This window comes from Gymnodraco acuticeps, unplaced genomic scaffold (genome assembly GCF_902827175.1).
Source record: "Gymnodraco acuticeps unplaced genomic scaffold, fGymAcu1.1, whole genome shotgun sequence".
NCBI classification, from domain to species: Eukaryota; Metazoa; Chordata; class Actinopteri; order Perciformes; family Bathydraconidae; genus Gymnodraco; species Gymnodraco acuticeps.
This window is the reverse complement of record NW_022991244.1, coordinates 1,485,104-1,506,974: the sequence shown is the minus strand read 5'-3', so window position 1 is coordinate 1,506,974 and position 21,871 is coordinate 1,485,104. Positions and strand designations below refer to the sequence as shown.

Here is a 21,871-nt window from a genome sequence, read left to right as displayed (position 1 = left end):
CTAGCATCAAACCCTGTTTTCCTGTAATTTCTTCAATCAGAATTACATGTATTTTTATATTATTTACATTTTAATTTCATAGGTACGGACAGAGCCGGCCCGACCCATTAAGCGACATAAATGTAGGTACAAACCTGGTATATCCACAATGTCAATGACTAAGGAACCCGCTTAGGGCCCCGCAGCCACTAAGGGGCCCCCTAGCACAACAAAAAAATGAAAACATGAAAAAAAAAACATCTCAGTACACCGTCGCCATGATAAGTATGTTTAATTAATTTTGTTAATATGCCTAGATTGCCTAATCTCAAAGTCATATATTATATTATTGAGTCAATAATATAATACATTAACCGTGCTTTACCTGAACCTCATCATGACACTAGAGAGGACGGCAGGATTGTAATTTCCCGTGTTCAGTGAATGCAACAGAGGCAAGTCACCAGACCAACCTGAGAGTTGAATGGAAATAAACATGTCTTATTGGCTGAGAGGTACCTATCCTGTGAACTGTAACAATGTTTAAAATAAACTGTCAGTCGGACTCAGAGTTTTTGAAGATGGACATAATAAAAACAATTCTTAAAAAAGACGAAAATTCTCAAGTGGTGGCTCACACAACAACCCCAGAGCCACCACTCGAGCCAGGCAAACAAGATGTAAATGTCAGTAAACTTCAAAGTTATGTGAACATGTAAGCAAAGCATAAATTACAGCTACGTTGACGTTACTTTGAATCTAAGGTCCAAAAGTTTAAACCTCGTATTATTATTAAAAGAGACATAAAACATTTTGTGGAGAAGGGTTTTGTACATGATCTGTTTGGGTTTGATTGGGGGAAAATAGATCTGTGTGCTGATGTAGAAACTGCATGGTCTTATTTTTATCTTGGTTTTATGGAGATCATTAATAGACATGCACCCCTGCGTAAATTTAGAGTAAAGGGACGAGACAATCCTTGGTTTTCTGCTGAACTGCCTAGACTCCTGCATGAGAGAAACAAGGCCTGGGCAAAGGCTAGGCAATCAGGCTCAGAGGTAGAATGGCTGCGTTTTAGGCAGCTATGGAATAGCTTCACTTCAAATGTCAAAAGTGCAAAGTCGAAGTACTATTTGTCAGTAACTACAGAAAACCTAAATAATCCTAGGAAATGTTGGAAAGCCATAAAATCGATATCCACCGGTGAGATCCGTAATGAGCTACCTCCTTGCCTTACCACAGCATCTGGCTCTATAACAGGGCCACTATGTTAAATTGCTTTAATGAGCATTTTGTGTCCTGCGGTTCTATGTTTGATTCTGTGACTAACTCTGCTGCTGTGAACACCCCAATCCGTGACTCTGAACAATGTGGTCTGGAAAACCCTTTCAGTTTTACTCCTTTTACTGTCAATGTTGTTCATGAAGCCTTATCTAAGCTAGATCCTAAGAAACCGGCTGGCCCGGACAACGTAGAACCTTTCTTTTTAAAGATAGCTGCAGATTTTATTGCTCTTCCTCTCACTACTCTTTTTAACCTCTCCCTCAGCACAAATGCAATTCCAAAAGTATGGAAGTCAGGTTATGTCCTGCCTTTACTAAAAGGAGGGGAGGCAACTATTTTAAATAACTATAGGCCAATCTCTAAATGGTCAGTTCTGGCGAAGGTGCTCGAACGCCTAGTGAGTGAACAGGTAAAGGAGTTTTTATGTAAGAATGACATCCTGTCTAAACATCAGTCAGGCTTCAGAAAGCAACACAGCACCATTACTACCACAATGAAAGTTGTGAATGACATTACGAGTATTTGAGATAAAAAGCAGAGTTGTGCAGCTCTATTTATTGACTTTTCCAAAGCGTTTGACACAGTTGATCATCGCATTTTGAAGCAGAGGCTACTCAGTATCGGCATATCCAGCCATGCAGTGGGTTGGTTTGTGAACTACCTCTCTGAAAGGTCCCAATGTGTTCACTTTGATGGGCTGTCTTCTGAGTGGTTAAACATTGCTAATGGTGTTCCTCAAGGTTCTGTTTTAGGTCCACTTTTATTCTCTATATATATCAACAGTTTAGGTGAAAATGTGGATGAAGCTACTTTACATTTTTATGCGGATGATACCGTGATGTACTGTGCAGGTCCCTCCATTCAGGAGGCTGGTGTTAAATTACAGGCTGTTTTTAACATTATTCAGACTCAGCTCGCTGAGCTTAAGCTTCTTTTAAATGTTGATAAAACCAAGGTAATGCTCTTTTCTAAAGCTAAAAAGACTACAGACACTGCTTTGGATATTGTTACTATGCAAGGACAAGTACTCAAAGTGGTTAACTGTTATAAATACCTTGGTATCTGGCTTGATGATTGTCTTACTTTTAAACTTCAAGTCATTAATCTGCTTGAAAAGCTGAGGGTTAGACTAGGTTTCTTTTTCAGAAACAAGTCCTGTTTCTCATTTGAAGCCAGGAAAAAGCTAGTCACTGTGACCTTTTTACCTGCGCTGGACTATGGTGATTTGATCTATATGAATGCACCTGCCCATTGCCTGGAAAAGTTAGATGCTGCCTATCACAGTGCTCTGAGATTGGTTACTTACTGTAAAGCACTTACTCAGGTCTGCCTTCACTAACTGTACGGAGGCTCAGTCATTGGTACATGTTCATTTATAAAGCCATGTTGGGTAAACTACCTTTTTATATCTAATCTCTGGACAAATTGAAAGTACGTATTGCCTGAGATCTCATGATGTTGTTTTATTAAATGTGCCAAGTGCTAGGACTGTCTTAAGGAAGAAAGCTTTTAGTTGTGCAGCTCCACTAAATTGGAACAGTCTGCAAACATGTTTAAAACTGAGCACTTTGGTTCCCCTGCATCATTTTAAAACTCGGCTGGGTGACATGCTGTTTGATACTCATGGTACCTGTCACTGTAAATAGAGTTTTGTAAACTGTACCCTGTACATTATGTTGTATGTCATCCTTATTGTTGTTCTGTTGTTTTTATGTTACATGTGTAACTAATGTCCTGCAGGTCACCCTTGAAAAAGAGATCTTTTGATCTCAAGGGGCTTCACCTGGTTAAATAAAGGCTACAAACAAACGCAGGGGTAAGCTAAACCATTAGCAAGTAGCTATAGCTAGCCAGATATATTAAATAAACACTGCCATACAATCTTTTTTAGCATTACCTGGTGATTTCAAAGAAAGCTCTTTAAATGTTGACTTACTGTTCGACATGAAGCTAAAAGCTACCTTACACAGTTGATCCTGAGTCCTGTCAGTTAAAGTGTTTCATAGTTAGCTTAGCTAAGCATAAACCTAGCACTGAAATATATAATAATAATAATAATAATAATCCTTATATTTATTATAGCGCTTTACCAATGACTCTCAAAGCACTTTACAAATACACATTACACATACAGATCATACATACATGTAATGGTCATCTACTGTGGACAATACCCACAGGAGCAAATTCGGGTGAAGTGTCTTGCCCAAGGACACAACGGCCTGACGCAGTGGGGCGGGAGCGGGTTTCGAACTGGAGTTCCCCAACGCCCCCTTGATCTGATGATCAAACGCACAGACCACTGCGCCACCCGTCCCTGATATGGATGTTATGTGACAGTATTTCTGAGAAAAAGTTAGCTGAAATGGTGGCATAGTTGCCACTGCTTTACGTGTCGACAGCATGTTTGAACGTATTTGCAGCAGCTGTTTGGCCACTGACGTTGCCATAACAACATCTAAATTTAAATGTGCTACCTCTTTTTGTGGGAGATTTTTGCAAGAAATTATAATTCTTCTGAATGATATTCCTATTGTCAGCTAGTTTCTATGTGAACATTATGAGATGGACAGCCAGAGAAAATACATGAAAAACAGTTATGAAATACTATATGGCAAAACAAGAATACAGTTTAAGTGATTTGTAAAATATCCATAAAGAACAATCTGCTTACAGTTCTGTTTCATCTGGGTGTTGAGAGATGTATCCATAGATCTCTTAATTTAGCTCTCAAAGTGCACCAGATTGATGCTTTTAACTTCCATATTTTAAAAAAAATCTTCCCAGGGGAGCATATTCCCGGACCCCCCTAGAGAAGGTGAGGTCCACGGTGTTTACATGCTTATTTATACAATATGTGTGCTTATGCTAACATCATAAGACAAAAATTGGTTCCGTGTTGTGTGTAGTGAGAACGCGCTAGAGTGAGGGGGTCCCCAAGCCAAAGCTCGCTTAGTGCCCCCAAAAGTCTAGGGCCGGCCCTGGGTACGGAGAATGTCTGTTTTTCATATGAGAGCATCAAGATTAAAGCGTCGTTCAGGGGTTTATCTTGACACATGGGGGTAGAGGAACTCTTCAAGATAAAATACAATGTTTTAGCATATTAGCAGCTAATAAAGCTGTTGTGGCTAACACATCCTGCAGATATATTGAGACACATTAGTGTTTTTTTTGGAGCTACGTTTCTGGCCTCCTGATGATTGTAAGTTTAATATCCTGACATAAGTGCTGTTTTGTCCTCCACCGACTCCTGAGTGAAATATCTGTCTCTTTAGATGCTATTGGGAGTAACTTGAATGCACAACATCATTACAAATAAATGTACTTGTTATAAGTAACGGTTTCTGAGGAAAATTATGAAATTCAATTACAGCCACTTAACAACATCCTGGTGATTATAAAGTGGTTTCATCTGAATGTATTATTTTGGTGGAAAAACATATATGTACAGTAGGCTACAGCCAATCGTAATTCCATAATAAAGCTATTCAATATGAATAAAGCTGTTTATATTAAATAAATAAATAATTTTTGTAATTAAATTTTAAATACAAGTTTGGCAGTAATCTGTGTATAAGTGCTATAAACGCTGCCCTGCTATGTTTATGCTTTATTGCCTAGAACTAAAACGTTGTTATTTCATTTTAAGATAACGGTCATTCATCTGGGCTAGCAGGCACAGCTAAAGTTAAAGGAATGGTATGCTCATGACACTCATTTTTAAATAATTATCATCCGATAAAACAGACCAGTCTCTGCCAGTCTCTCTCTCTTTTTTTTTTTAATCCGATGACATTATCAGTGATTTTAAACTGATTAATTACCGAAATAACATCAACACTGTGGGCGGCGCCATTTTACCGTGCGTTTGGTTTCGAGGACACGTTGATGTTCATGTTATTTACTGTAGTTACTCTCTTCAAATATGCCTCATTGTATCGCGAAACATTGCCACAATTCTGATAGGAACAATCCACGGAATGCTCGGTTCCATCTGTTGCCAAAAGGTAAGCGTAGGAAGTACGTTCGGAGGCAGTGGCTAGCGAAGTGTGGCCGGCCCGAACCGAAAGATCCACAGGCGCATGTATGCAGCGAACATTTCAAGTTTCCGGACGACTACTATGAGTATGATAAAACATAACATGGGATTTATTAAACAACCATTACTTAATGGAGATGCAGTACCATCGGTCTTTCTGGTGTCATCACCGACCAGGACACCAGTTCGGCCAGTTGAGAAATCGCCCTCTGCAAGTGTGAAGCGACGGAGGACCAGAAGTAGTGCTCGGAGTAAGAATAAGGTATGTTATGGCGCATTTCCATTGCAGCGGGTAGCCCCGTTTAAACGTCCTTTATCGTCCAGGCCAGGCCAGTTTTTGGTGGCCTTTCCATATAGCGTAGTACCGGCTAGTGGGTATTTCCCCCCAGTTTTTTCCGGCCCCATAAAATCGTGGTTCTAGGGCCAGGGACAACGAGGCTGAGTATGCTAAACTAGAGAGGGAATCGCTAGCAAGGGTGGTACTACATGCATACATATCTAGTAATCAAAATCATTGTATCTACTAAGTAGTACTAAGTAGGCTCGAACCTGTATGGCTGAATTCCCCCTTCCAATCTCTTCATATTGCTCAAAACTTCGCCATGTTTTCGTGTGTTTACAAAGTGAACGCATGGATGACGTCACGACCATCACGTGACTACTGAAAATGGGCAAAATGGCAGCGGCCTGACGGAATATACAGGTTTTGATAAAAAAAGAGCTATAAAATCATTATTTACCGGGGAATATCGCTGATTTCTTCAGGGTATGGTTTAAACATGTTTCACTAAATACTGAAGTTTTGATTAATTATCTAATGAGTGGAGCATTCCTTTAAAGGGACAATCTGCTCCATATTTTCCCCTCCTCTCCCTCAATTGCAACAGTCTGTTCCTAGAAACATATAGCGCTCAAATCATGTGTGCTCAGATGTCCTGTGTGATCCAAGCCTTTATCCCTAACCGCTTCAGAAGGCAATACCCCGCCCCCGCCCCGGAGCCTCCAGCTGCCAACAACCAGGGATCTTCCCCCCACCTCACATCACCCCACCTACTGTAAGTCTAGTGAGGTAGTAGATGTGGGTTCGGATCACTTTGTGGCATCCTATTGTGTGTCCCCCGCTGCCTGAACCAGCAGCAGTGTAGCATATCCCTCCTCACATCATCAGGACACTAAAATAACAGCAGGGCTTTGTCTCTCTAAAGCCCTCTGCTTCAGTAGCCAAACATTTTAATGCTTGGACGTGCACAATACACAAATAACTTTGCACATGCACAGACATACACACACTATTGTTGAGTAGACACATTCACTACCAAATATGGAGTCACACTGGTATAGCCATGTGTTCAAGCATCAATCTGCCGAGACAGTAAACATATGACTTACAGGTCACCTCTTTTACATACTTTGTGTACTGTTTGGAATTGTTTCCCCATTGTCTTTATCAAATGTTTAAAAATCAGAATGAGAAACAGGCAGTATTTTAAAACTTTTATTAGACGAACATTCACAGACCTAACAGTTGGATAAAATACATAGATGGTGTGGTGAAGCGTAGGTAATGGTAAATAAAAAATATTTTGTTTGCCTCAGTTGAATGTAAGAACATACAGGTAGCAGAGAGGAAGCTCACTTTAGTTACTGTCCATTTTTGGGGCCTGTGAACGCACATTTTGTCTTGGGCTCCTGAGTAAGAACTGAGCAGAACGCAGCAAAAACAAAGGGCCAGAATCTCCTTCACGGGCCAGGTTCAAGTCATGTACGGGCAAAAGATAAACGTTCTATTTGTTGTTGAAACGGTTTACTCCTGGTCCTTCTCCTCTCCGTGGGTGATGATGTGAACCAGGTTCTTGTAATCCAGGTTTCCTGCCACATCTGGGGGGAATGCAGCGAACATCTGCTCCATCTAGCAAAGAAGAAAACAGATATTAGGACTAACTTTAACAGTGATTTAGCACTTCACCAAAACAATTGATTAGCATTCATAAGATGCGTGATGATGATTCATTGTTTTTGGCGTGAATCTAGATGATCGTCATGATGACGTGTATCTGTTTTATGGACCCACGCTAAAAGCAATCAGACATAATTATGATAATGAGGTTCTACAATATACCTCTTCAGGGGAAAATCGGTCTGCTTGCGTTGTTAGCATCTGTGTAACACTGAATGGGAAAAAAGAGAAAAAATACAGCATGAGATGACGAAGCCTGTGCGCACCAGGAGGAAATGTGCCGGTCCAGAGGGAGCCGTACTGGGCTGAATCATTGCAGTCAAACTCAGATGCCATTTTAAATTGTGAGTAAAACGCCAACACAACTCTCCTCTAAATTAAAATCACTTACTAGTCCTTCTTCAGCGAGCCTTTCGCCTCAGGGTCAAAGACTTTAAAAGCGTTGAGGATGGTCTCCTCTGGATCAGCACCTGGAGACATCAAAACAGTCAGTACTTTTCACAGTTGGATCATGTTTTTTAAATAAATGTACATCTTTAGCCAGTTTGTTCTTACCTTTCAGCTTCTCACCGAACATGGTGAGGAAGACGGTGAAGTTGATTGGGCCGGGAGCCTCTTTGAGCATCTCATCAATCTCTTCCTGTTTCACATTGACACGTCCTGTGGCACCACACATTCAACATATGAACAACTGAATAAAGCAGATTGAGTTTCTGCTAGGGCAGTAAGAACATACTGATACGGGGTGTGGACTGGTACTGGAGAGGGGCCAGTTCACCTCCTGGGCCACTGCCGAAGTGCCTTTGAGCAAGGCACCTAACTCCCAACTGCTCACTGGCGCCGGCTAGACTGGCTGCCTCCGCTCTGACCTCTCAACTGCATGTGTGCATATAACTGTGTGTGTATTTGTATATGTTCTAAAAAGTGTGTACTGTGTGTACTATATGACCTGTATAAAAACGCATGTGTGTGTACGACAGAGTGGAAACTGAATTTCCCCCTCGGGGGGTTAATAAAGGTCCATCTTCTTCTTCTTCTTCTTCTATATACTTGAGTACTGGATCTTTGGTTTTGTAATACTTAACAGATTTTTTAATTAGATTTTTTCCAAAAGGTTAACACAAACATGTGATAATTCAGTTTGTATATAAATGATGGTCTGCTCTTTACACCATGAAAGTATTCCTCCAATACATTTAATTGTTAACACTTTATCATTGCCAAATTCTTGAGTAAACCAAACCCTTTGTCGCCTCTAGAGAAATATGGATCTTAAGTCCTGTTGAGCTTTAACCCCTAAACAAACCTCAAACACTATTGTCGTTTATCAATAATAATGAATAAATCTACAGCACCTTGTAGGACTGAATACGGGGTATGCCAACGTACCTAGAGCAGCAAAAGTGTCCCTCAGGTCGTTCTTGTCGATGAAGCCGTCCCTGTTCTGGTCCATGATAGTGAAGGCCTGAGGGCACATACAAAGTATTGATAAGTGAGAGCAGCCACATGCTTCAACCCAATTCCCAGAAAGAAAGGAAAATCATGTCACATTCTCAGTCTTCCCTTGAATATTTTGTGTGTCCTCTTTAAAGATGAGCACTTTTAAGTATTAATAACCCGTGCGCTGAGGTTTATCCCGGCATCCAGGGCATGCCCAGCAGTTTATCTGCAGCTCTAATCACTGCTGACACCGTCTGGATGTCTGAGCAGCGCTGAGCGTCACACCAGCATACCACCAGGCCAGGGCCAGGGAAACAGACAGGTGGGCATACTACACCGATGAACAATGGCAATGGAAAGACAAAGGAGGACGGAGAAGAAATAGAAAACGATGTATGTGTTGCTGTGTAAGTATGAGTCATGATCATAATACTCAACATGGTGAGCTAACATGCATATTCACATGTCATTTCTACAATGTGTGAGCAAAATCTTAATTAGCGGGGGGACCGATATTGGTTGAGCAGTTTTCACCTCTTTAAACTCCTGGATCTGAGCCTGCTCAAACATGGAGAACACGTTGGAGTTGGCTCCCTCTGCTGTCCTCTTCTTAGCTTTCTTGGGGGCCTTTTTGCACAAAGAAAGAAGAATAAATTCAATACAAATCTCATGGCAGTTAAGTTAAAACTATACAACAGCAATACAATTGGTTGAATAGCTTTATATCAGAAGGGAAAATACCATAACAAAGTGCATACACATAAACATTGACTAATTTTAGTATCCTGCAGCAGGTCAAACATCGTGATTATTTGTCCTTGAAAAATATGGTGTTATTTTGGATGCATTAAATTAAGGCTGTTGCAATACATCCAATGTGCGGTACACGTTTTTAAGAATGAATCCTCTGTCAAGGTAAGCTACTTTCCATCCATTGATGTTTTCAAATCAAGCCTCAAACTTGTTATTCATCTCATTACGCTAATGACACAATGTTTCAGTTCAGATTAAGACATATCACACGTTTTAAATGTTTAAAATATAAAGATTAAAGTGTGGAAATATGCCACAGATACAAAAATAAAGTTAGCATTTTGAAAGCCAAATCATGTCCCACATCTGCCATCAGACAGCATCCCACACACACACAGGGACTTACCATGGCTGAGCAGCTGAGGCTAACAGTGATTTCAGTGAACAATGGGGAGACGGTGGGCGCCCTTTTGTAGTCCCAACCCTCAGCTCCACTGGATGATATTTATAAACTATGTCCTCTTTAGGAAGTGACAGGTAAATGATGCTTCATACAGCACATACAGTATGGCTGCTTACAAGCGCACACACACAAACACACACATTAGACAAAGAGATTGAAATAACTGGTTAAGAATATCAAGAGCAGACTGAAGGTTAAAACACTTAATGAGGTTAAACGGCCCTCTGTCCACCGAGCAGTCCAAACTATAGAAAGGCAAGGTAATAACAGATTCATGTTTATGTTTTTTTTATATGAAAAATGGTGCTAAGGGCACCCAGGTTTAGCCAAATGGGATGGGGTAAAGTCACAAAAGGAATTTATCTGCAGAAATCAGGCAATTTCGGTCATCAGTTATTGGACCTAAATCTAATAATTTTAAAATAGATAACTATGACCATTCAAAGTGTGCTTATACTTGTGTGTTCCAGTTCTGTCTTCAAACAATATTAAATGCAGTTTGTCCTCACAATGCATGACATATATAAATTAAACATAAGTTAGAAAAAGGACGTAGCTGGTGATGGTAGAATAATACATATTTTAAACATGGAGTAAAAACTTTTAAAATAAGATTTTAAAATCAACAAACCAAGAGAAAAAGGAAACAGTAAATATTTGTAAACAATTGAATAGATGTGCTTTGAGTGCATTTATGCTCACCTTGAGAAATTCTGAGAAGAAACAAATGTTCATTAAATAATATATATCCGGTAAAATGTTAACTTGAAGGATATTTCATTCAATGTCCCTACTTTTACAAACAAAATCTTTATCACACCTGTTTTAAAATTCTGAAGTGTGTGCAAAATATTTCTTGTCTTCCTTCGATTCAAGACGGGTGGAAATCACAAGCTCCTTGAGTGCGATTTATTGACCCGTCAGGACTGTTTTACGGCCATCCTTATTAGTCACATCTAACCCTAACCCACACGCTTCATATGTTACAGCCTGCACAGCACACAGTTAACAATACAGTATGTGTCCTCATACTCTCTCAATGGTAAATGTATCTGTCCCATTTCGTCCATGAAACAGATAATCACACACATTGTTTCTGATACTATTATAAAAAGGTAAATTATAAGAAAAAGAGCTGATACAATAAATCGATGTATAGGTCGATAGAAAAATAATTGCCAACTTTTAAATCATAGATTCATACATTTTTAGCATTTCCTCCCATTTTTGACAAAAAATGTTGTATGAATCTATGATGACATGTCTTCCGCTTCTTTCTTTCTATCTGGACTGAAGACATTTAAAGACATTTCCACGGACTTTGAAAACGGGATGGAACTTTTGTATCCAAACAATTAACTGATATATATATATATAGAAAGCAAGCATCAGAATAGAGAATAGAATAGTTTAATGTCATTATACATGTACAATGAGATATTTCAGATTTCCGATTTGAGGATGATGAAGATAATCATTACGTATATAGTTTGCACTCTTGTAAAACTAAGCTCGATGTTGTCAACAGCAGAAGGTGCGACATACTCAAGGGAGATCTGCTGACATTGAACACGTTCTTAACAATGTGCCATTACACCATTAACACGTCGTCCGGTGTCACGTGTGGCTCTCAGGTCAAGGAAAGTGACTGTGTGTGAAAATGAGATGAATGGGCCGGGGTGCGGAGGCGATCTATATTTAAAGAGGCGCTGAAAGCCTCCCTGCACTCACTGTCACACAAAAGCTGCTGATGAACCAACAGCAGATGTCCCTGGCTCTCATCCCGCAGCATGCTGTGTACACGGAGAGCCAGAAGAGTTATTGTTGCAGATGCTATTGTTGAAAATGTTTTAACCCCTTCAGCTCTTCTCAGTTTTGAGCTGCAGCTACCGGGACAGGAATGGCAGCGCCGTGATCAGACGTTTAAAAATAGACGACAACACAATGGACGTTGACAAATGGTCATTTCACACACTGAAAAAACTGGAACGTTGACTTTAATTCAATTAAGTCAACAGATTTCAGATAACTGTATCATGTTAGTTGAAAGCAATAATATCAAGTTGAACCCTTATATATTTATTTAAACTAAATATTATTGCTTTGAACTAACTTAATGCAGTTATGTGAAATCTGTTGACATAATATATTTAATTAAAGTCAACTATTTCAGTTTTTTCAGTGCAGGCAAGCCTCAAGTGTGAGCAGAAAGCACAAAGCTGTTTTCTCTTTTCTCACATGATGGATCTCTGAGTCTGCACTTAATAATAACTAAACAACACATGAGGAGGCAGTTAAAGACAATGGTTATAATATTTAATATTCTGTGACAAAATCTCTACAGGGAACGCTAATAAAACATTTGTTAGCAGACATCAATATCATATCCAGCGTTACGGCATGATGATTCAGGACCATGTGATTAGATACAAATAAAAAAAATGATTGAAAAATATAATAAAACAAGACGGGAAACCCTTTTGTTTATAGAGTCCCGTAGAGACCAGTGTAAAGCTTGTGCAATCTGTAGCGTTGGGTGCTTTTTGTTTATCAATTGTGACCAACCTTCTCGGATTTAATACATTCACGAAGAGTTTAACATATTATAAGAACCAAAGCTGATCCAGAAAGTTGAGTACACTTCCTGTTGAGGGCCCTGCTGTTAACAGACACACTGGACAAGTTAACGTGTGACATCTCATCTGTATGTATTACTGGAAACCACAAACATGTTGTATTTCTATAGATCAAATTATGATCTATAAAAATAAAGGTCACGTTTAAGCAGTTTAACAATACAAGTGGATGGTTTTAAGTGTTTTTGTTGGGTTGGGCTGTTGTCAAAAGAGTGCCTTAAATAAAAGAAAATTGAAGTGTTTATACTCGTGAATTTACTGTGCTAGTATTTTAAAAGAAGGAGATGTTTTTAATCACGTGCTTTGTTGTTAAATCTCAGAATAAAAAATATAACCCAAATGAGACAGAAGCAGAAGACAACACTCCGTTTCATTTCAGATATACATATCCATGCCATTTACGAACCAGGAGAAAAACAAATATTATTTTCATCCACCTTTAACACGTTTGGGTTATATACAGTATTAGGGACGTGGTACAAAAAGAAATGCTCAAGCACTATGTTGAAAGCTTCAGACGTCATCTTTTCCCCCTCCTGTCATATAGTTCAGCACTGAGGTTTTGCCTGTGACGGATGGAAGTGCATACACGATCCAGATACAATCACTCACTTAGTAAAGGATGTTCGGACATATTAAAAGAATACTCATTGGACATTCAAGAGGACACATAATCACTTGTTTTTCTTTAACAAAAATAGACATGGCTTATCCAGCCTTGAAATTCCTTCTCAATATATATAAAATTATGTCTCGTCTATTTACAGTCAGATAGCGTTCTGAAGGATTAGAAAGTCCTGCTGGGGATTGTGGGTAGTGCAGTTTGTTTTAGTGTCGACCTATGTGAGGGCAGACAATGGTGTGTTTGTGTGGTTCTACAGGGCAGGGAGGGTTCTGTTGATTTGTATTGATATTTCTTTGTGCTCCAGCCAAGTCCTGTCACCTAAAGTAACCGAGGGCAGATTAGCAGATTGATTGTAATCAGCTGATAATGATTGTTTGTTGACATGTCAGCGCAGGACTGGAGCCAGAAACATTATCCTGCCCCGATCTGATGCTACTGTGGACGGAGCTGAGCTGAGAGGAGGACGTCGTGTTACTACTATTCTGCCATTTTCACTAGTGACTGACTTTTGAAATATTTTAGGCATCGATTTGTGTTGCTACGGCTGTGCTTATTTATTGTTGTCACTGCTGTCTGGAGTAAACTGGAACTACCACTGAGTCAGGTCTGAAGTCACAAACTCATTTCCCAGATTTTGTGTTGGAAGCAGAAATCCAATCAAATGACTAATCCCTTCTACAGGTGCATACTCAAATACACTGAAGATGTTGTTGAATATGGCATTTTGTTGACCTTTATTGACTCGGATGAGCTCTGTGAGAAACATAACCCGATTCTAATGACATCCGTTTATTTCTGTGGTTCTCTCTCTGTTCTGACGGCTACAGTTGTTTTCCTCTGCGGGTTGTCGGCTTAGATGTCAGTAAAACTCGTGTGGCAGTGTTTTTCATCATGGATTGGTGACACTCGCACTGGTTCTCTGCTCTCTCCGTTCCCTTTTTACAGAAGATGCTTTTCTCTGTCCGTGTTATGGGTGGCTCCGCTGTCCTCAAACCGATGATTGGTCCCAAACCTGAGGGAAACAGTCAAAGATAAGGGTTATTAATTAAACATGGAGTAATGGCCCACCAAGGAATATTGTTAAAAACTTAACCAAACAAAATATATTTTTAAACATTTTTCATTAAACCATTCCTTTTAAATGTGTATAGAATGTCATAAATACTGTATACGTTCAGTTGAAATCAAAACAAACAATAAGGGGGTTCTCTTTTCTTCACTATGTCATCATAGATTTGTAAAAATAAGAGCTTTAAAAATGTACACAGACAACTTAGTTTCCCAATTCCTGGTATTTGCTGTTATCGTGTACATTTTACAAATGTCTGTTACAATGTCCATACATCCATTTCATGTTCTACTTTAAAAACCATTTCCTCGTAAGAACTTTTTTTTTCTTTTGACCAGATATACATAATTAATGAACATTTGTCTCTTTTCAGCATTTCTCAAGGTGAGCATAAATGTCATCACAGATATGATCAAAGTGGTCACTGACTGTCTATCTTCCTCAGAGCCACATTGCAAATAACCCGTTTAGTACCCCCTGTCTGCAGCTCTGTGGAGTAGCAGTTAGTTATAGTAGAATATTCAACAGTAAAAGCGAACCTTGTTGACCTGGTTTATGGGCGTGCGACCGGAGCCAGTGTGAAGCCTTTGGCGCTCTTCGAACCGTCCGGGGGAGCGCTCCCTGCGGACGTCCATCATGCGGCCAGGAGAGCGGTCCATGCGGGGGTCCGCCATGGCCCGGCCCGGGGAGCGCTCTAACCGAGGGTCCGCCATGGCCCCCCGGCCCGGAGACGCCACTATCCGGCTCTCCAGCATCCGGCCGGGCGACTTCTCTCTCTCCAGCGGGCGGCTCGGGGACTTGTCCCGTCTGAACTCTGTGCGGGCCTCTCTGTAGCGGTGGGGGGTCCCGGGGTCTCCGTGAGGATTGCCTGCCAGCCTCTTAGAGATGTGCTCATTGTAGGAGGGGGGGCCGCGCTTGTTAGGGCTGTTAGGGAAGAACCGGGGCACAGAGACGGGCGGGGGGGGGGGGGGGGGGGGGGGTCAAAGGAGGAGGTATTTGTGTCTCTATTGGGTCATGGGCTCTGCTTGGCACGTGGGGTCAGGCACAGCTGTGGTGAGGATGATGGACTCACAATAACGTTTATTATTATTGACGCTGCAGCACATTGCTCTTAATGGTTTGAATCAACCAATCCACGTGATTTAGTTTGCTGAATGCGGAGATTTCAGTAGCAGCACAGTGAGTAACAAAGGCTCAGCTGGTAATGAGATTCAAATTGGCAATCTCAGTCAGAAGTCTTTATTCAACAATGATCTTATTTTACATTTGAAAGGAGGCCTTTAAGAAAGCAATTATAATTGAGAAAGACGTATCTCAGGATCTGTTACAGATAAAAAAGGAAATCTTTCTCCTGTAAAGAGCAAAATGAAGTCATTACTTCCCTATTTTAAACCCAGTTCAACCTAAAGTCCAGGACTTCACCATCACCACGTGTGGATGCCAACCTGAGCCCCGCAGAGTCCCATCGACCCTTCAGCAACACCCGTGAAGTAAGAGTGCTTAAATAAGGAGGACTAAACCCAACCCAAACAAATATATATAGTAAACAAGATGCTCAGGTAAAGAGAAATAAACACATAAACGCAGATCCGTGTCTCATCTTTGACTTTGTTTTTCCATCTGCAGGATTTATTATTCCCTCAGAATGGTTTTCCTGAGCAATATGAGCGAATGAAGGCACATCATCACTTATTCATCAATAAGTCAATAATGCATGGGTCAATCAAACCCTTTATGGGGTGTCCTAAATTGGTAGTTAAATTCAAGACAGAGTGAATATACAGTTATGGGAATTCATCTCATTTGTGCATTCTGTAAATGTATTTATTCATTTCAATGTTTTTGAGCAATAAATATAAATGTGTGTTATTAGATTGGTCCTCCATATGCCTAACATTAAGACAATCTAGGAACGGGAGTCGAACATATTTTCAATACGAGTGTCAATATCCAACTTCTTAAGAATATGTTGCATCTCAGAACGCATGGTGCCTTCAAATGTAGGAGGAAGTTGAAAGTGTATTTTATGAAAATGTCACCAAACTAAGACCCAACACCAGAGAGTAGTTTGGTGTGAATGAGTTAATAAAGAGAGTGTGAACGAGGTTATTTCCTCGTGTTCCCTCACCTGCGCCCGGAGCCGCTCCTCTGCAGCTCCCCCTCGCCCTCCTGGCTCTGGATCAGGTTGCCTTTGCAGCAGATGACCCGCAGTTTGTTCTGGTAGGAGGAGGCCAGGTAGATGGCCCCGGAGGAGATGGCCGGGCCAAGGTAGCGGGGGTTCGGGATGTCCAGGTGAGCGTACGAGTGAGGCCTGGAATAACAAAGATTAGACACCGTTTGCTTAACCCTTAGATGCACGAGTGACTGGACCCTACACTCTTCCATAAGTGGGTCAAAAAGGACCCGTATTAGAATAATGTGTTTTTATGCCATTTTTGTCATTTTGGTTAAGAAAAAATCACTTGTATAATATTTAGTTTTGAACATATTGTCCTAAAGATCTCCGCTATTCTGAGACCTTCACAGTATTCCAGTCCCTTTTCAAAACTCATCTCTTCTCCTCTTGTCTACTCATAGCCCACCCCCCATCAATCCATGCCGGTTGATCAAGTTTGCCTAACCTTGCCTTATATTGTAAAGCGATTTTGAGTCCTAGAAAAGCCTTATAAAAATATAATGTATTATTATTATTATACTGACAGGTATCAGATCTTACTGTGTAAAATAATCTTCCTGAGAGGTGTCACTTGTGATGTGGTCTGTGTGGTCTACAGTGAATGTGTTCCTGACAGCCACAGGTGATTAGAATCAAAGGTTCCCATAGGATCCCATAGAAAATGCATGCGGGTCATTTTTGACCCACTTATGGAAGCTTGGGGTAGAAATACAAAAACTACAATTTCTTAAAATTTAAATTTGAATGGCATGATATCCAAAACATGTAACATTTGGAGGAATAGCTGGAATATGAAATGATAAAAAAATGTAATTCCAAAGATACTTCAAGAAAACCACCTCACCGGGTCAAAAAAGACCCACTTATGCATCTAAGGGTTAAGAAAATAATGCAGTGACTGAAATAAATGGGTCTTGTCCACATATTTACTGAGCTATAGCAGTATTGTGAAATTGACTGTTAAATGACACTGACAGAGGAGTAGAAGACAATCTCACCCCAGAGCAGCGTGGCCTTGAATCTCAATAACATCCAGAGAGTTGAAGTACGTCACAAACAGGTAGGGTTCCCTGTAGGCTGAAATACAAAACACTTCAAATCTAATTGCAAATCATAAATGGAATTTTACAGAGAATACTACATTTCTAAGCGACATTTTAGGAAACTCTGATTTACACTAACCAAATGAGAGAGGCAGTCGGCTCCATTTGATGTCTTCACTTCTACTCCTGCGACCGTACGCATCCACAAACACACCGAACTCTGCAGGAACAAATCCAGGTATCACACAACACTGCAGGTGACAGTTAAACGTATTATAATCACTTTTTTAAGTAAAATAGTCTCCTTGTAGGATAAATGTAGATTTTCTTGCACACATTTTCCTTGTGTCGAACTGCATATAATAAGGCTGGACAGCATTATGGACTAAATCAAATCTCACAATATTTTTCACATTTTGATTTTGTGACAATATTGACCCGCAATTATAAAATGACATTTAAAAAGAGTCAAAGACAAAAACAAGAGAATCAAAGAAAACTAAAACTAGATAAATCTAATATAGAATAAGACGGTGTTACATTCAATTATTTAAGTTACAGCAAAGTGTCAAATTGCAGGCTTGACTATTGGTGCTTTACACAATCAGATTAGCCATACTACGATACCCCAAATCTACGACGATATTTCATCTCGATGATATCGATACGGTGCTCGACTTATTTCAAAAAGTAATAATAATAATAAATTATATTTATATAGCGCTTTTCTGGAACTCAAAGACGCTTTACAGTATGAGGGAAGGTAGACAAACAAGGACAAGCAAAACAAACAAAAACAACAAACATTTAAAAATAAGTAGCGAACACAATGAAAAAGACTTACCATGGAAACAGAGCAGGTACTCGTCCTTCTGTGGAGCCGTGGTGACCTGGATGATGGAGATGGGGAAGCTGTGCGAGGACGCGGCGAAGACGGCTGACGCCAACGTCACGTCGTTTTTATCCAGGAACTCTGTAGAAAGAAATCATCAACTCAGGTGTGAAGTTTCACAAACTTTATCTACCTGACAGGAAATATTATTTTATAATAACATCCATACAGGATGAAGGTTTGTGTTTAACTCTGGCTGTGTGACCGACCTTCCAGCACATACTGCTTCATCTCAATCTCGTAGAACTTGTTGGTGCCGATAATGATGCTGTAGCCGGTGGAGTGGATACAGCTGCAGGGCTCTGATGTCTCAATCTCCTGCAAATACAAACACCACCGTTTCAATCTCATTACTCCCTCAAGGAAACTTCTACTTTGTTACACAACACTGCCTTTCCTTAATCTTAAAAGGCACACTCACCTTTCTGATGCAGAACTTATTCAGGCTTTCATTAAGTCGCAGAATTGTAATCTTATTGGGCATAGCAGCGCAGATACAGGTCCCATTATCAATCTGTAAAGAAAGAGCAACACCGCAATTCAGCTCGGCAGTAAAATGTCTTCAATCAGACAGCTCATTAACTCTGACTAAACAAGTCTGACGTAGGAGGATTTCTCTCCGTGTAACATCAAGATACCCACCTTTCCAGAGGAGAAGAGGTGGCAGCCCTTCACCGTCTCAAAGATATAGGGGCTGAGGTCGGGTTGAGCCGGGAGGTGGGACTGAGACAGAGACTGCTTCACCTTCTTGATCTCCACCAGACACAAAGCCCTGTCCTCTCCTGGAGGCAAACATCACATTTAGTCCGACACAATGATCTCCTCTGTTAAGAGCATAAATACTGATTATTATAACCAGCTAAAAGTCTCTAAAAGACTAGAATGAAATACAAGCAGGGTTGGGAGGGTTACTTTGTAAATGTAATCAGTTACTGATTACTGAATACATGGCTCTGAAAGTAATCCGAATACAGTTACAGTTACGTGTCTTAAAAAAGTAACATATTCAGATTACTTTTGGATTACTTTCTTTTTGGGTATGTTTTGGTGAACAAGAGACACAAAAAGCAAAAGGAAACTGAACGTGTTTTTACTGTTTTAATGGCTTATCAAGAGCACAACTGAAACATAACATCTGAAACGATGTAACATAATACACTTTTTGGGGATGCAGCTTGGGATGTGAGGAGTGAGGGACGCGGCTTAGAACGGGCGTTTCACCTTCTGTCCTGCCATTTCATTTGCTCTTCCACATTAGTCTGGCCCCACTCCATATGAATGATATGAAGTCCGTTATCCCGACTTATTTATTTATTTTCGAGATAGTTACCGGTGTGCCAAGGAGGAAGTGAAGTAGAGCACACAGGAGACAACCCTTTCATTGCAGACTGTTGTGTTTATTGGGGAAATTACAGTGCATACATTATTTGAGATATATTTCGAACTCGGACTTCATTTTAAGGACATTTCGGCCAGGGGTGTAGAGCTATATTTGTTTAAGCACCGGATTGGCAAAACAGGAGAATGTGTGCAGCAGTCTGCCTTGATCTATGAATTCATGTCCGACACTCACAGTATCTGCTGCCCGCAGCTGTTTTATAGAAGGAACACCTTCGATAAAACTTCACGCACCGCCTTCACTGTGTTTACCTTCAGAATCATTAGAAAGGCTAATGAGCGACCGCAGGCTGATATGTTTTAACCACACACACACACACACACACACACACACACACACACACACACACACACACACACACACACACACACACACACACACACACACACACACACACACACACACACACACACACACACACACACACACACACACACACACACACACACACACACACACACACACACACACACACACACACACACACACACACACACACACACACACACACACACACACACACACACACACACACACACACACACACTCCTCCATGTTTCGCTGTTATTGTGAAACCCGCACATTTTTTCAAACGTTCCCTTTTTTGGTCCATCTTAGGCGGTAATGGGTTTTGTGCGCTTTGATGATTGGGCTGTACCTTTAGTAATGAATATTAAATGTTGTGAGGAAATCTTTCCACCAATAATTCCAATAAGTATTCCAAAATGTATTCACTTCAGGTTTACGAAAGTAACTGTAATCAGATTACTCGTTTTTCAAATGTAACGCGAGCTGAATACAGTTACTTGATTTTTGTATTCTGACTGCGTAACGCCGTTACATGTATTCCGTTACAACCCAACCCTGAATACAAGATAGGGCTGTACTGAAAATATGTTTTAAAATGTAATAATTGTATTAACTTGCATGTATATTTATTCCGTCTAAAACAAAAGATTCTGAACAGTGGCAGATGAAGATTAGGCTTGAGTAATATCATTTGAATTATTCCATTTGTAGAAATAGTGGTGGCTGCATTGGATTTCTTCTGATTTATTTGATCCAAACTAGTGTGGTCCAAAGTCCAAAAGTCAAAATATATTGAAAAGCAACCTGTGATAGTTTCAAAGACTCACAGCATGTTTTATGTAAAGCTAAAATCTGTATTTTTTTAGGTTTAGCTTTTAAAAAACTGACTTATAATTGAGTATAATGGCCTTAATTTGACTTGAATGTACTGACCAGTGATCATCAGCAGCTTGTCGAGCTCCTTCAGGATCTGGATCTGGAAAACGGAAGTCAGCCCGGGGATGTGGGTCAGAGAGTTCTTGATGACGTTCAGAGCGTACAGACCCTCCTCAGAGCCAACCAGCACGATCTGAGGGGAAAGACCATGTGGATCATAAGAGCCTAATAAGTGAAACATGGAGCAGAAAGGTGGAAGGACACACATTTGAGGAGGCATCAAAAGTAAGTGATTCCTGACGATGGTTTGGGTTCCTGTCCTTGTACCTGGTCAGTGAGAGGCAGGGTGCAGTTGATGTCCAAACGGTCGTCACCCTCCAGCTTCAGTAGAGAGTTGCCCAGAAGTTTCTATAGACAAGAAGCAGAGAGAGAGAGGAGAGAGAGATAGAGAGAGAGACATGGAGCAGAGAGAGAGAGACATGGAGCAGAGAGGGAGAGAGAGAGACATGGAGCAGAGAGAGAGAGAGAAAGAGAGGGAGAGAGAGAGACATGGAGCAGAGAGAGAGAGGGAGAGAGACATGGACCAGAGAGAGAGACATGGAGCAGAGAGGGAGAGAGAGGGAGAGAGAGAGAGAAAGAGAGAAAGAGAGGGAGAGAGACATGGATCAGAGAGACACACATGGAGCAGAGAGAGAGAGAGAGAGGGAGGGAGAGAGAGAGAGAGAGACATGGAGCAGAGAGCGAGACATGGAGCAGAGAGCGAGACATGGAGCAGAGAGAGAGACATGGAGCAGAGGGAGAGAGAGAGGGAGGGAGAGAGAGAGAGAGAGACATGGAGCAGAGGGAGAGAGAGAGGGAGAGAGAGAGAGAGAGACATGGAGCAGAGAGAGAGACATGGAGCAGAGAGAGAGACATGGAGCAGAGGGAGAGA

At 40.7% G+C, this 21,871-nt stretch overlaps 2 protein-coding genes across 9 annotated transcripts in view; both read right to left on the bottom strand.

The window, feature by feature from the left end:
- Nucleotides 1-6,784: 6,784 nt before the first annotated feature.
- Nucleotides 6,785-11,990, bottom strand: myl2a (myosin, light chain 2a, regulatory, cardiac, slow). The gene is made up of 6 exons (XM_034239551.1): nucleotides 9,234-11,990; nucleotides 8,649-8,724; nucleotides 7,815-7,919; nucleotides 7,651-7,729; nucleotides 7,422-7,470; nucleotides 6,785-7,211 (listed from the first exon to the last, which is right to left on the bottom strand). The coding sequence occupies exons 1-6, from the start codon at nucleotides 9,267-9,269 to the stop codon at nucleotides 7,107-7,109; spliced, it is 450 nt and encodes a 149-aa protein (XP_034095442.1). The 5' UTR covers nucleotides 9,270-11,990; the 3' UTR covers nucleotides 6,785-7,106.
- A 224-nt stretch (nucleotides 11,991-12,214) lies between these two features.
- cita (citron rho-interacting serine/threonine kinase a) overlaps nucleotides 12,215-21,871 on the bottom strand; it is a 53,998-nt gene continuing 44,341 nt past the window's right edge. For 6 of the 8 annotated variants that reach the window (XM_034239542.1, XM_034239547.1, XM_034239545.1 and 3 more), the window contains 11 exons: nucleotides 21,268-21,348; nucleotides 20,998-21,133; nucleotides 18,999-19,138; nucleotides 18,778-18,870; nucleotides 18,566-18,674; nucleotides 18,309-18,437; nucleotides 17,604-17,684; nucleotides 17,420-17,498; nucleotides 16,374-16,556; nucleotides 14,785-15,169; nucleotides 12,215-14,188 (listed from right to left, as the gene is read on the bottom strand). In XM_034239542.1, the coding sequence (XP_034095433.1) occupies nucleotides 14,165-14,188; nucleotides 14,785-15,169; nucleotides 16,374-16,556; nucleotides 17,420-17,498; nucleotides 17,604-17,684; nucleotides 18,309-18,437; nucleotides 18,566-18,674; nucleotides 18,778-18,870; nucleotides 18,999-19,138; nucleotides 20,998-21,133; nucleotides 21,268-21,348 (1,440 nt within the window). In that variant the 3' untranslated portion in view covers nucleotides 12,215-14,164. The remainder of the gene's footprint in view (nucleotides 14,189-14,784; nucleotides 15,170-16,373; nucleotides 16,557-17,419; nucleotides 17,499-17,603; nucleotides 17,685-18,308; nucleotides 18,438-18,565; nucleotides 18,675-18,777; nucleotides 18,871-18,998; nucleotides 19,139-20,997; nucleotides 21,134-21,267; nucleotides 21,349-21,871) is intronic. The other 2 variants (XM_034239544.1, XM_034239548.1) reach the window with 2 other exon arrangements.

Excerpts from the sequence above, each read along its gene's own strand:
- myl2a (XM_034239551.1), bottom strand. The coding sequence starts at position 9,269 with ATGTTTGAGCAGGCTCAGATCCAGGAGTTTAAAGAG. Across the intron at positions 7,920-8,648 it reads GGACACTTTTGCTGCTCTAG|GACGTGTCAATGTGAAACAG; the intron begins GTACGTTGGCAT and ends GTGGTGCCACAG. Across the intron at positions 7,212-7,421 it reads ACCGATTTTCCCCTGAAGAG|ATGGAGCAGATGTTCGCTGC; the intron begins GTATATTGTAGA and ends CTTCTTTGCTAG.